Source organism: Falco peregrinus, chromosome 2 (genome assembly GCF_023634155.1).
Source record: "Falco peregrinus isolate bFalPer1 chromosome 2, bFalPer1.pri, whole genome shotgun sequence".
Classification (NCBI taxonomy): Eukaryota; Metazoa; Chordata; class Aves; order Falconiformes; family Falconidae; genus Falco; species Falco peregrinus.
This window is the reverse complement of record NC_073722.1, coordinates 25,093,078-25,107,484: the sequence shown is the minus strand read 5'-3', so window position 1 is coordinate 25,107,484 and position 14,407 is coordinate 25,093,078. Positions and strand designations below refer to the sequence as shown.

The following is a 14,407-nucleotide window of genomic DNA, read 5'->3' as shown; positions in this document are numbered from 1 at the left end:
TTGAGTAGTAACTTACTAATTAGAATTTGTATTCCTTAAATAATTTTGCACATATGGTTCTGTCTACAGTCTTTAACAAAGAGGAGTACTGGGTGTCAGAGGATTTTGCTATTGTTCTTGTGGAGGAGGCAAGCTTCTAAAAGTGTTGAGCTCCCTCTCAGCTGTTTGAGTTTTGGGTTTTTGTGTGGGTTTCTTGGTTTGGTTTTTTCCCACCTAAGCAAGCTGATCCTGAACACTTGAACTTGAGTCTGATATGAAGAAGCTGACCAGCTTGTTACTGACACGATTGGTGGGAAAGTTTAATGTGTGGCTCTAAATATTTCAGTCTTGAATTGAACATATTCACTAAAACGTGCTTGAAGCTTCTTTGGGTGTCTATTTAATAATAGCTCTTTAGCTTTTATACAAATACTTGGGTAAAAAAAATTAGGAAAACTATTAAGCAAGTTAAATTATTTTTTTGAACTGCTTTACTTATTTGTTGCTTTGTGTCTTCTGAGGGCATTTGAGTGGGTGACTACTTAAAGCTTAGGAGAAGAGGAGCAATTCTTCTATGTTGACAGTCTTTTGATCTTGGGTTTTTTTGAATTCCTAGGATGGCCATGTGGAAGTGGCAAGATTACTTCTTGATAGTGGAGCTCAGGTGAACATGCCTGCTGACTCTTTTGAGTCTCCATTGACTTTGGCAGCCTGTGGCGGGCATGTTGAACTGGCAGCTTTGTTGATTGAACGTGGAGCTAACTTGGAAGAGGTAAACGATGAAGGATACACACCATTAATGGAAGCAGCTAGAGAAGGCCATGAAGAGATGGTGGCACTGTTACTTGGTCAAGGTAACTATTGTCGTGCCTTCTATGGACTGTAATTCAGTAGGTATCTGTGTATGTTAGGAGGCAGGGGGAAAGCTAAGTTACAGTAATTTTGGTTTCCTCATTCAACAGCTTCTGCCCTCCTGTTTTTGGACAGTTGTTGGGTGGTTGGGGTTTTTTTTTGTTTGGTGTTTTTTTTGTGGTGGTTTTTTTTTGGTTTTGTTTTTTTTTTTTTTCAAAATGTCCTTTGCTCTACTAGTTCCCTTTATAAGTGGTCATTCTGAATTGTTCTTCAGAACAGGTTTGCATTTATCACAGACATTGAACCATGAACTGTTAATGTGGGTAACTTGTGCTCTGCACAGTGGCCTTGGCCTATCTTGAGATGGTGTTGTTGCTGAAAAGCTGTAGATAAGTGCTTTGAGGCCCTCAGAGGGATTTCCAAAGACATTAAAGTTGAAATCTTTAAATTTGATACACCATGATTTTAGAAGAAAATTTCTGCAGCTGTAGAAACAACATAAGTTACAAAAAGATGCCTTGTGCATAGGGAATGGCTTTGTCAGCTGATACTGGTTTCAGTAACTGGTGTTTTATTTTGTTTTAAGGAGCAAACATCAATGCTCAAACAGAAGAGACGCAAGAAACTGCATTAACTCTGGCTTGCTGTGGAGGTTTTTTGGAGGTTGCAGATTTTCTTATTAAAGCAGGAGCTGATATAGAACTTGGTTGTTCCACACCTTTGATGGAGGCGGCTCAAGAGGGTCATTTGGAGCTGGTTAAATATTTATTAGCTGCAGGTATGGAGTAGTTTTGTTAACGGTTCTGTAGAGAATGTAACCTTGAGAGAAAAATACCTTTTTCCATACTCATTACACTTTCACTAGCAGCTTCTTGAAGTTGACTGCAAAGGTTTGTGGAACTTTAAGTAATTTATTAGTTGGATCCTAATTTAGCTTTTGAAGATGAGGCTGATGTAAACTTACTTGAAACTGAACTTCTAGTTTATGTTTACTTGTTTTATTCCTCTAGAGTATGATTTAAGTTGTCTGTTTCAAAGATACTGGATTGGAAGGGGGAAATTTAAAAATTACTATCTGATCATGGTAAAGATGATGAAGACAGTTGCATATTTTCTGTAATGAACTTCATAAAGCTTACATGCTCATTACTACTGCTTCAGGGGCTAATGTGCATGCAACAACAGCAACAGGTGACACAGCACTGACATATGCCTGTGAAAATGGCCATACTGATGTAGCAGATGTCTTACTTCAGGCAGGTGCAGATCTGGTAAGTCATTACCTTCTTAAAGTCTTATTAGGTAATAAAATTATAAATGCGTGCTGTTTTTGTCCCATGTCTGTTGCTGAAAACTTAGCAGTTTGCTGTTATTTGTTACAGTTGTATTCAAATTGTCTTTTAACCTTTTTCTTTTAAAGAAGTGAGAATTGGTGATGCTTTTCTAATAGTTCTCAGGCTGTTTAATTACCTGAAAGTGCTTAGGTCAATTGTGGTACTTTGGCAACTGATGTCTAAAGCATTTCCAAGCCTTTCAGGGTTGCTTGTACAGAAAAAATAGGGGATCTTTTGTCATGTGCAGTCCTGAATGGTATTCAGCTTTAAACTGTTGAGCTGATCATGAGTTAGTACATGTACCTGTGAACTTGTTCTGTTCCTTGTGCAGCAAGCAGTTGATAGCTCTGTTCTGACATGATCTAGTTGGTATACCGTAATGCAGTTAAGATGACAGAGGTAAATCGATTTTTACATTTCAGTAGGCTTGTACAGCTGTATGTTATCAAGAAGTGAAGTTAAGCATGACAGTACATAATATGTTTAACTAAAATCCCCACTATGTCCCTGAATACTACTTGTCCAGGACTCTCGACCTGTACAAAGGTAGGTAGGTAGTTTCATCCATCTGCAAGACGGGCTCAGTTCAAATGTTAAATGAATTTTTGTCTGCATTTTGTAAAACATTAAAAAGGGTTCTTCTGTGTCTGATGTCTTTCCAATCAAAAAAACCCAGAAGGCTGAATTGCATCCTTTCACGCCTGCTACTTCTGAATTTTAAGCCTTTCTTTATCTGCTCTAGGAGCATGAATCAGAAGGTGGAAGAACTCCTCTCATGAAAGCTGCAAGGGCAGGTCATGTTTGCACTGTTCAGTTCTTGATTAGCAAAGGTAAGAGTGTGAGAAGGGTTTGGCTTTCCTGGTGCTCGAAATACTCAAGGTTAAGAACGTGTTAGTACTAGTGTAACTTTCTTGGATTTGTTTCAAAGTATTTTAAGTCAAGTAGGTAATTGATTCTCAAACTAGGCACGTAATGATCACCTCTGGTTTCTGGTGAGATTAGTGGGAACTGCAGCTGCTTCTGAAAACAGTTACATTCCAGTCTCTGATGCCTAGTAAAAGCAGCAACAGTAGTAGTGCTTACTGGGTGTCTCCATGCTCTTGGTGTGGCTTTTGAGCAATCTTTCCAGAAGTTGAACTTGAAGTGCCTGTTTGTCTCAAAGTTGTGACTTAGTTCTGACAAAATCAAGCAAGTTCATCGGCTCCAGCCTTACATCACTGTTGAATGCATAGAGTTGACACGTCTCAGAATTGCTGTTTTCTCTCTCTTGAGCTGATAGTGATGGATTTTTCTTGTACCTTCCTTGTATGGAGCAGGACTGGCTTAAAGCTTCAGTGTGATGTAGTTTTCCCTGTCTAGATTGTAGAGGAAGGAAGCAGAGCTGCAATGAATCATCTGCTTGCTGGTGCTAAGATGCATGGATCAACGTGCTGGATCTTAGCATTTGTTTTAATTTTAAAAAGAGGGACAGCCCTAGCACAATTGCTGCAGTTTTAAAAACGATAGGTTAATCTGCTGTGTGATGTTCTGTGCTTACAAGGAATCCATTAGAAAAGTGAGGTTGGAGTTTAAGTCCAGGTAGGGTTGCTCTTCTGTTAAAAGGTCTTCTGATAGTAGTAATTGACTGTTTGTCAGTTTTAAGACTGCAGCCATGGAGAACTACAGGTTTGTATTTAAGAAAAGTTAACTTCTTGTCACTTCAGGTACAGGAGAATGAGTAGAAGTCTTTCTAAATAATATTTCTCCCTGTTATTTTTGAAGGAGCAAATGTGAATAGGACCACAGCTAACAACGATCATACAGTATTGTCGCTGGCCTGTGCTGGAGGTCATTTGGCAGTTGTGGAATTACTGCTAGCTCATGGTGCTGATCCTACACACAGACTGAAGGTTTGTTGCTCAACCTTGTTTTCCTCTGAAGTAGTCTTTCATTAATATTAAAACTAACAATACCCATGCAAATTTTCTCCTTTTGTGTTCTCTGCAACTGACCCAACATGTCATGATTTAAATGAAGTAAGGTGCAAGAGCTGGTATTTACACAAGCAGGCGTTATGCTCGTGACCATGTTTATGTAAGTTGTTAGGAGTAGTGCAGGTCTATTCATTACCATGAAAGTATAGGTTGTGCTCAAGTAGTAAGGTCCTTCTAAAAAGTACTAGGTTTTTTTGGAAATACTTAAGTGTCCTTAAGTTTAGATGTGGACTTAACTGCAGGTAGAATGACTGTTTATTAAAGCAGTCTTAATAGATACTCCATTGTGTCTTCCAAAATGCTTCAGTGCTGTCATGTTTTGATGATGCTGTTTTCTAATACTGTGGTCTTTCCCTCATTAGGATGGATCAACTATGTTAATAGAGGCAGCAAAAGGTGGTCATACCAGCGTGGTTTGTTACCTTCTAGATTACCCAAACAACTTGCTTTCTGCTCCTCCACCTGATGCTACTCAGCTGACCCCACCATCCCATGATTTGAATAGGGTAAGATGTAAGGGCTGGTTGTCTGTGGATTTGTGGGGCTTTTTTGCATTTCTTTTTGTAGCTTACTTGGGAGTTCAAAGATGAGAGAAGAGTTAATCATTCATTTCATGAACTACTGAACTGTAGGTGAACACACTGAAAATTACGATGTTCAAGACAGCTCAAAGTAAAGACCTTTGAGCATCACTGTGTAGTGCTTTCATCGTTGTTCTTTTTGCTCTATAAATATTACTGGAAAAAGTGAAGAGGGGGGGAAAAGAACCCCAGCAAGTAAAAAGGTCTTCTTTAATGAGGCTCTTTGGAATTACATTTGTAGCCCATTGTGACTTGTATTTGCTTTACCATAGTATAACCCTGTACCATGCTGAGACAAGTATTGTTCAGCAATTAATTTCTTAGGTTAAAATTGCGGAGTATATACAAGTCAGATGATCTCAAATTGTTAACTACTGAACTTGGCATATTAAAAAAGTATTAAGTGTTACTAGTCACCATTTAAAGTCTGCTTTTCTAACAGGTTTTGTTTACCTTCTATTGAATTATAACTAGATTAGAGTATGAGAAAAGTAATCTGTTAGTATCCAACATTTTAGGCTCCTCGTGTACCAGTGCAGGCGCTGCCCATGGTCGTTCCACCCCAGGAGCCTGACAAACCCCCTGCTAATGTCGCCACAACCCTTCCCATCAGAAATAAAGGTCAGTCTTAGTTCTGGAGCTTATTTTCTAAATATCCTTCCTTAGGCAGAAGATAGAGGGTTGCACTTCTAGCAGAGTAGTTCCTATGAAGAGTGCTTATGGATTCAGTCAAGGAAATGGCAATTTTTTTTTTTTTTTTAAGGATTTGCTTATCTGCCAAATATGAAGTATCAGTCATCTAACCCTGTAATCGTAAAGCGTCAAGAAATCTGCCTAAGTAAACATGTTTAAATATATATTAGTCTGACATACTGGACTAATGCAAAATGTCACCCAGAAGCCTATGTAAATTTGATAATGGTAGTTGTAAAAACAATGTTAATCTCCATATTGTAGTTGATTTGATAACTTGTGTTTACTTAGAATAGTAGTCTTGGAGTGGGTTTGACTAATTTGAAGGCGGAATTTCTTGTGCTATAAAATACGTAGTCTGATGTGGCTCAGGTCCTGCTAGGACTAAATTTGCATCTATTTTGATACCGCCATTTTGACACTTAACGCTTTCTGTACTTAAGAATTTTCTTCCAAAACTATTTTTATCAAGGATCAGCAATAGTGCAAATACAGGCGTGCATGTCATAAAATTAATACTGTGTGTACACTTGTATTGTTCTGGAAATACAGCGAGGATGACTGGAAGAAACTGGGCACCTCCACTGACTCAAATCCTGAGTTTTGATTTGCCTTTCGCCCTTCAAAATTAACCGATTGTTCCTTCTCCAACTGGTATGGCAGACCATGTCAGCTGTGTTACTGTGGACTTCTTCATAAAAGATGAATTGGATTAGTCCATCGCTCATTCTTACAGAAAGGCTGAAATATTTGCCTTGTCTGGGCAGAGAGCCAAGTTTTGACACAGGCAAAATAATGTCTGCTATGGATAAAATAGTAGTGGCTAAACATACCCTGTTAGATCATGTTAAATATTGATAAATGACTATTCTGGGTTCTAGCACTGTTTGTCAACTGAGCAAAGCTGGATACCTGTAGTGAAAGGATTCAGTAGTCCTAGAAAGTGTAGCACTTCCTAAAATGTACTGAGTTACTCACAAAACTGGTGGCCTAGAGCAAGTCACCTGTCCCTTGAGATGTTTTTGCATCACTTTTGCTGTGCTTTCAGGGCTGTAACCATACGTTTAAGTCTTAACACGTTGATACCAGTCGCAAAACATCAAGTAAAGAGACAGCATATCCTTTCTTTTTGTTCCCCTTTATCTTGTAGCACCACTTGATAACAGCGGCTCTTGAGACAATCGCTTCATTTGGCAAAAGTATAACAATTTTTGGAATAAATATGTCAACGTAGTGCAGGGTTATTTGGAATGTATGCGCAGTAATCTGTACTGTTAAATTCAATCTGACTGCTGTCTTAAAATTGATAGTGAAAGATGCGGTTTTCTTTGAGGGCCTTACAGTACACGCTGACCTTCTGTGGGTGCTGTGTCTTGGTGCATAACCGGCCATTTAGCATCCCAACAGTAGCTCTATAATGAGGATGCTATTCATATGCACTTCCATTGGTTCTGAGGGGGTTTCTTTTTCACACAGCTGCTTCTAAACAAAAGTCCAGCAGTCATTTGCCAGCAAACAACCAGGATGTACAGGGTTACATCACCAATCAGTCTCCAGAGAGCATTGTAGAAGAGGCTCAGGGCAAGTTGACAGAGCTGGAGCAGAGGATAAAAGAAGCCATAGAGAAGAACGCTCAGCTGCAGTCCCTGGAATTGGCACATGCTGACCAGCTCACCAAAGAGAAGATTGAGGAGCTGAACAAAACGAGAGAGGAACAAATTCAGAAGAAACAAAAGATTTTGGAGGAACTGCAGAAAGTGGAGCGAGAGTTACAGCTGAAAACTCAGCAGCAGCTAAAAAAGCAATATCTAGAGGTAAAAGCGCAAAGAATTCAGCTCCAGCAGCAGCAGCAGCAGCAGTCTTGCCAGCATCTGGGACTACTGACTCCTGTTGGGGTAGGAGAACAACTCTCAGAGGGAGACTATGCACGATTACAGCAAGTGGACCCCATCTTGCTTAAAGATGATCCTCAGCAAGCTGCTGCGCAGACGGGTTTTGCACCAATTCAGCCTCTGGCGATGCCACAAGCTTTGCCTCTGGCAGCAGGTTCCTTACCTCCAGGGTCCATCGCAAATCTTACAGAACTGCAAGGTGTTATAGTTGGACAGCCAGTATTGGGCCAAGCACAACTAGCAGGGCTGGGGCAAGGAATACTGACAGAAACACAGCAAGGGTTAATGGTAGCCAGCCCTGCTCAGACGCTCAATGACACGCTGGATGACATCATGGCAGGTGGGTTTATATTGTTATGAGCAGGTTTAATATTTGCTTGACCAGTTGAGGGTATGTCCACTTCTTTATGTTTGTGTGTGTGTGTTTGTGCATTCCTGCTAGCTCCACGGCAAGTACCACTAGCCTACTGATCCCTGTCTTTAGGAGTTCAGAAAACTAGTTTTAACTTTTCGATTTACACGGTTGCCTTTCTTTTTGTTGAGCTAACTGGTGCCTGTTTGTCAGGTTGGTATGTCAGAAGGGGCATTTCTAACTCTTTATAGTTTGCAGGGGGGAATGCCCTAGGCTCTAACGGTTCTACTTCAGCCTGTTAGTAGCTTGGGAACAGTATCTTGATGATAACTGGTTAGTACTTTGGACTAGCTAACAGAGAGCTCATTTGGAGCACTCAGAACAGGCTTTGAGCAACCATAGCACAGTGTCAAGCCTATAAATCTGTAAGGAGCCTGTAGGCTTTTGGATGAGAGCTCCTCTGTTTGGCCTTGAATAGTCTACCTATTGGAAGCTTTTACTTCTGTTTGGAAAAAAAAAAGATTATTATCCTATGACTTCTAAAAATGTCTACCCATTAAAATGGCTGCTTTGCCAGTGAAAAACAAATTGAGCCTTACCAAATTCTTCATTGCTTTGGGGATTTCTTTACCCAGTGACATCAGTGCACTAAGACCTTAAGTAGTAAAACAAAAGAGTGAAATGGGTTTTAAATGCTGTAGGAAACATGCGTTGTTAGTGCTGCTTTCCTTTACACCTCATTCAGTTTCACTTATCCCCCTTTCCATGTTAAAGTAGTTGCTGAAATACTCATTTTGACAGCTTAGCTGAATACAGATTGTTAGGACAAAGTATTAAAAAAGAAAATCGTGTCACTTGATACAATTTCACTGAGGTGCTCTTGGTTAAGCTGATGGACTTTCATTTAAGTGCTCTCTATTTTGATAAGTCTGTTATGTAAAATATGTTAGGATGAGGGCGTCTGCCAGAGGAAAGGCAGGTTTCCAGGGGTGCTTTAGCCCAGAGGTGTGGTGCTCATCCTGCATATACTGCAAGAGTTATTGGAGTACGATAATGGTGGAGAGTGAATAGAAGATATGGTAATGGTTAAAAATACCAGATGGTGATAGTTTAAAATAGTTGGAACAACAGTTTTCAAATTAGGCATCTAATGAGTAACCTGATACTTGGACAAAGCCTCATAAAAGACTACTGAAACTTAAAGGAGACAAGAGATTCTATTCTGAAATTCTTGTGTTAGAATTGAAGCCTAGACATACAGATTGGCTAAAAATCTGTCAGTGGATAAAAAACTGGATGCATGAAAAAATAGATAAAACCACATCCATCATGCATTAACAGTGAAGATTATTCTGATGTGGAGCTGCTGGGATACATAACGATACCAACTACTCCAATTGAAGAGATGGGATAATTGCAGGTCTTTTACTTAAGAAGAATCTTTGCAATGCACTTCAATTATGTTTAGATACAACTTAACAAACGTCCTAACTCCAAGTTTATGTGTTCAACCACATATAACATCTTGAGAGCCTGCAGTTTTGGGTCATCTGCTACATACCCAAATGCTCATGCATGCATTTTTGGAAAGGTCAGACATTTCCAAAGTGCATTTGAGTGAGTGGTTTTCTTCTCCATAGTCCCAGTTCTTACTATGTGCATGCACACATGCAGTTGGGGATAAGGTCTAAATTTGGAGAATCATAGAATGGTTTGGGTTGGAAGGGATCTTTAGAGGTCATTTAGTCCACACCCCCTGCCATGAGCAGGGACATCTTCAGCTAGATTGGAGGGGCCCTGTCCAACCTGACCTTGAATGTTTCCAGGGATTGGGGCATCTACTATCTCTCCCGGCAGCCTGTGCCAGTGCCTTGCCACCCTCACAGTAAAGAATGCCTTCCTTATATCTAGTCTAAAACTACTCTCTCTTTAGTTTGAAACCGTTACCCCTTGTTCTATCACAACAAGCCCTGCTAAAAAGTTTGTTGGCCTCTAGGTAGTGGAAGGATGCTGTAAGCTCTCCCTGAAACAGCTTCTTCTCTAGGCTGAACAACCCCAACTCTCAGCCTGTCTGCCCAGGAGATGTGCACCAGCCCTCTGATTGTTTCTGTGGCTTCCTCTGGGCTTGCTCCAACAGGTCCGTGTCCTCCTTCTGTTGGGGGCCCCAGAGCTGGATGCAGTACTGCAGCAGGGGTGTCACCAGAGTGGAGCAGAGGGGCTGCTGGCCATGCTGCTTTGGATATGGCCCAGGACTTGGTTGGCTTTCTGGGCTGTGAGCGCGCACTGCTGGCTCATGTCCAGCTTGCATCCACCAGTACCCCAAGTCCCTTGTCCTCAGGGCTGCTCTCAGTCCCTTCATACCCCACCGAATTGTGCTCTGGAAAGCACTTGTGACAAGACTGTTAAAAGCTGTACAGCTGCAATTCCTTCAGTCTTTGTTTTTCTGTGAAGTGGCTAATTGTAGTTGGCTTTCTTTTTAAGCAAGAGCAGACACAGACCTGAGATATGACTTAAGTGCCAACTTGAATCCACACATCAGTATTTAGAGTGGAGGTGAAATGAGCTCAATGTAACAGAAAATGTTTAAGCAGCAGCTAAATATTTGATCAGTATTTGTGTGTATTGCTTTAATTGGAACCTTATAGAATATTCCTATGTATTTAGATCTCCGTTTCTGAGATGGCTTGAGTTAAGTTTCATCACAGAGCTGTGGCGAACAGCACCAGTTACAAAAACAAAGCTTCACCTAGCTGTGTAAGCCTTACCTAATGTTCATCCGTGTGCTAACTTAGTTGCAAACAATGAGTTCAGTTTTCCCATTTTAAGTACTTGTTTCAAACAAGGCCAGGTACATAAATGCTTGTATTTGTTAGAGGCGAGTGTAAGACGTGGGTATTGGTGGAGAGGTCAAGTGTTGTTGCTAGATCAGCTCTGGGACTTGAGAGTAGGATTCCTTGCTCTTAGAGAAGCTAATTGACATTACCAGAGCTCTATGCAATTTGCCTGGGAAGCATGGTAAGAGAATGTACCAAGTAAAGGGGTTTGGGGTTTTCCTAAAGAAAGAAATAGGTTAAGTTGTGAAAAAGCAGTAAATAATCCTTCAGTTTTAACTTCAGGCTGCTTTTGTGATCCTGCTGGAATTGACAAGCAAAAGGTTTGCTCTTCAGCTTCAGTTGCTGGATAAGTTCTTTGCTTGCTGTGGGGGTAGTGAATAGAAGTATTTTTTAGGGTTAGTTATGTAACTCTCGAATGAAAACATTGCAGATGTTAAATGGTATGTTAAGGACATAAAGAAAAAAAAATCCCTGGTTTTATTAGGAAACTTCTTTTAAAATAGTAACTATTCAAAGGATTAGGTTTGGTAACAGAGCCTCACAAAACTTCAGGAATACTGAAGCACTGGATAAGATTAATTCCTGGTAGCTACCTTGTGGGATGAGTCAGTTTTAATTGTGACTGAATTAATACATAAGAAAGAATATGCATTGCCTGTAAGTTCTTCACAGACACTCAGTACTGAAAAAATAACTGTGTAGAGCACCAGCATCACAGAAAAATTAGGAGGTTCTGTCTGTCTCACGACCTACACAGGAGCTGCAGAAAACTGAGGATGTAAATTGTTATGTGCTGGTGTAGCTACAGATTGCTGGCAATGGTTGTGCTGCTCTTGCAGATGGATGGTAAATGCATTTAGACCCTTGCCCTTGGAATATTAAGAGACTTTTGGCTATTGCTAGGCAGCTGGTTTTGTGTGGGACTGAGCCTGGGGTAGTCCACCTTTCAGACTATAACTAATAATCAAGACTGCCACTGTGGTTTTCAGGCTTCATCCATGGAGCTGTTAGTATGAAGAAGCAACGCTGTGTGTTTGTATTTGAATTCAGAACATAACTTTGACTCTTGTAATTCAAGGCATGTTATGCATCTGAAGTGTCCTGTACTGGTTTTAAGCATGTGTGGCAGGAGCATAGCTGTTAATAACTTAAGATACAACAGAGAAATTGAGGGCAGAGGAGAACAACCTGGTGTGAAACAAGCTTGTTGATTTGGCTTTAACAAGTTGGAAAAAGCTGAGGTATCTTAATAGATTTCTTGTAATGTTGGATTTGTTTTCCCTCAGTCCCTCATCTTGGCTTATTGTAATATGTGAAAAAGTTTTTATCCATCTACTGTTGGCATTACCGAAAATAAGGAATAAATACATAAGAACAGTGCTGCACCTACAATCGGACAAAACTAACGTGAAAGTTCTGTTAACAATTAAGATGAAATGGGATTGTAAAGGTGCTTGGTTTCTGTAATATCATGCACTTAATGAAAATACAAAGTATTCAAGGAAGCAACAAACTTGAACAGTGCGAACAACTCCATGTTCTTTTGAGAATTTTGGGCTTTTTTCCAGACACAAGTTTTGAGTTAGGGCATGTAGAGCAGTGAGATAAAAATACTGGCTACAATGTTAAGTATCTTGTGTTAGTTTTCAGGTGTTCTAATTCGTCAGCTTGGCTGTTTTCTTTCATCCCCTAATGCTGGGACAACATTTGTAAGCCAAATGCTTCTCTAGATGGTGAGGCTGTTGGCCGTGGGGGAGAAAGTAGCAGCTGTGGGGGTGTCCTTTTTTTTTGATTGAAGCTGAGTGAAACTTCAGATGTCCAGAAGGAAATCCATATGAAGAGCAGCCATGCTCCTACTACGAGTAAGCACAAAACTGGTTGTCTAATGTCCAAACAAATGTAAAAGACTGTGACTTAGTGGTCAAGTGGTGCTTGGAGCAACATACTGTGTCAAAGAAGCTTAACCATGTTTTGTAACATGATTAAGACTGATAGCTGGTCCATATCAAGGCATGTATATACTAAAATATTCTAATAGTGAACTAGCTTTGAAGACTTCATTATCCCAGGTGTGAGGTAACAATGTTTCAATCTTGAAGTACAGACTTCTAGTTAAATGTTGCTACTGGTCCATTAGAGTAGATGGAGGGGCAGAGGAGAAGAGACCTTTGGCTGCTAGTGCTTTTATATGGGATGGTCAAGCCAGCTGGTTATGCCTTTTTTTTTTTTTCCACTGCTCAAGACTGTTGTGGAAAACCTTTTGGCTTAGTGGAAACTTTTAATATTTTTCATTGGACATGGTAAAGATTCTGTTCGTTGCCCTTGGCATGTTAATTATACTCTGCACAGGTGATAATGAAATAAATATAATCGAAGTCATTACCCATGAAAATTAATGTCTTGTCTCAGTGAAATGTGCTGTAGGGTTATGAACTTCTATTTGTCTGTGAATTATTGCAGATGCACATTCAAAATACACTTAAGAGAACTGTAAGTCAACATGCATATTCTCCCCTACTAGTATGCATAAAAATATTTATATATGGGTTGTATAATAAAGGTTTTCTTCCTTGTGGAAAGAGGGATGTTGCTTTTAAACATGTATCTTTTTTTTATCTTTTTTTTTTTTTTTTTTTTGGTGGGCTTTCTTTTTCTTCCCCCTCACTGCAACACCATTAGTACAAAAAACAGACTTTACTGGAACTGAGACCTTCCTAACTACCTTGGTTTTGTTTTGTTTTGTTGTTAAGGTCTAAGAACTTTAATAGTGCCTCTGCAAAGTAGTAGATGCTCCCCAGCCCCCATATTGGGACTACAGCTATAATTCTTAGAAACTGTTTGAAATACACGTGGTACTGTAGCAGGATTAACTTTTTTCATATGTGAGTTATTTGATGATTGTGCTTTTATATCATCCAAGTTAAGCATATTTGGTTAGTTTCCAGTCCGTTTTACCATTTTTATTGGATTCTTTTGGACTAGATGTGAAGAGTCAAGAATCCTCATCCTTTATAATTCCATTACTGTTCTTGTGCTGCTTTAACTTGCTCTTTGAACTTAAAGAAAGAAGGTGCCTATGCTAGTTCTTCAAAATTACTTGTTATGACCGTATGTGTAAGGAGGGGAGCAGGAGTTGAAAAGATAACTTCTTATCCTTCTCTGTGAAACCGATCAGAAGTTGTGGTTTTAGGTTGTATCTCTCATTTACAGTCAGTATAAGGAATGAGCAGAGTTTAAATTAGATGCTCCACAGAATGATAGGTCATTAAGATCTTCGGTTACTTCTCTGTACAGAAATCCCTTGGGCCATAATTTTTGACCTTATGTCAGAATATTTTGGCTTAGCTTCTGCACGTTTCCTTTAATCCATGCTTAGTGTGATTTGTTTCATAAGATGAGAAAAGCTTTCAGAAGGCACTGTTATATAAAGGTCAAGGGAGTTTGAATCTTGATTTACATATAAAGTTAATAATACTTTTTATGTTTTAAGCTGGGGTTTCTTCGTTTCAGTGACATTTATTAGCTGCTTTGCTGGGATTTTGTATAGGAAGTTCAGAAATTAAATTAGTAATGGATGAAAAACATAGCTGCCTTGCAGAGGAGGGAGTACACAAATTGGCACGTCAGGGTACAGTTTTTGCGGCATTTGTTGAAGAACTTACCACTTCAAATTTAATATAGGAGCTAATTATCAATGGCTGGCAGTTAGGGACATGGCTGATGATTAAACCTGTTTGAAAAATGACCAAGGCTTGAAAAGGTGGGGGTAAAGGGGTATTATTTGATGTTCCACAAGGTTACTTGGTGGTGTGTACTAGATGAATACTGACTATATGTGGAAAGTGCATTTCTTCAATGTTGCAGTTAAAGATGCCTTTGTCAACTTGACAGGAGAAGTGTACAGTACTTTACTTTCT

At 39.7% G+C, this 14,407-nt stretch overlaps 1 protein-coding gene across 6 annotated transcripts in view; it reads left to right on the top strand.

Annotated features, from left to right (window-relative positions):
* Positions 1-14,407, top strand: part of ANKRD17 (ankyrin repeat domain 17) — a 95,022-nt gene that overhangs the window by 55,725 nt on the left and 24,890 nt on the right. For 4 of the 6 annotated variants that reach the window (XM_055794083.1, XM_055794082.1, XM_055794081.1 and 1 more), the window contains exons 8-15: positions 596-833; positions 1,418-1,609; positions 1,993-2,102; positions 2,908-2,995; positions 3,927-4,054; positions 4,501-4,644; positions 5,238-5,340; positions 6,889-7,644. In XM_055794083.1, the coding sequence (XP_055650058.1) occupies positions 596-833; positions 1,418-1,609; positions 1,993-2,102; positions 2,908-2,995; positions 3,927-4,054; positions 4,501-4,644; positions 5,238-5,340; positions 6,889-7,644 (1,759 nt within the window). The remainder of the gene's footprint in view (positions 1-595; positions 834-1,417; positions 1,610-1,992; positions 2,103-2,907; positions 2,996-3,926; positions 4,055-4,500; positions 4,645-5,237; positions 5,341-6,888; positions 7,645-14,407) is intronic. The other 2 variants (XM_055794086.1, XM_055794085.1) reach the window with 1 other exon arrangement.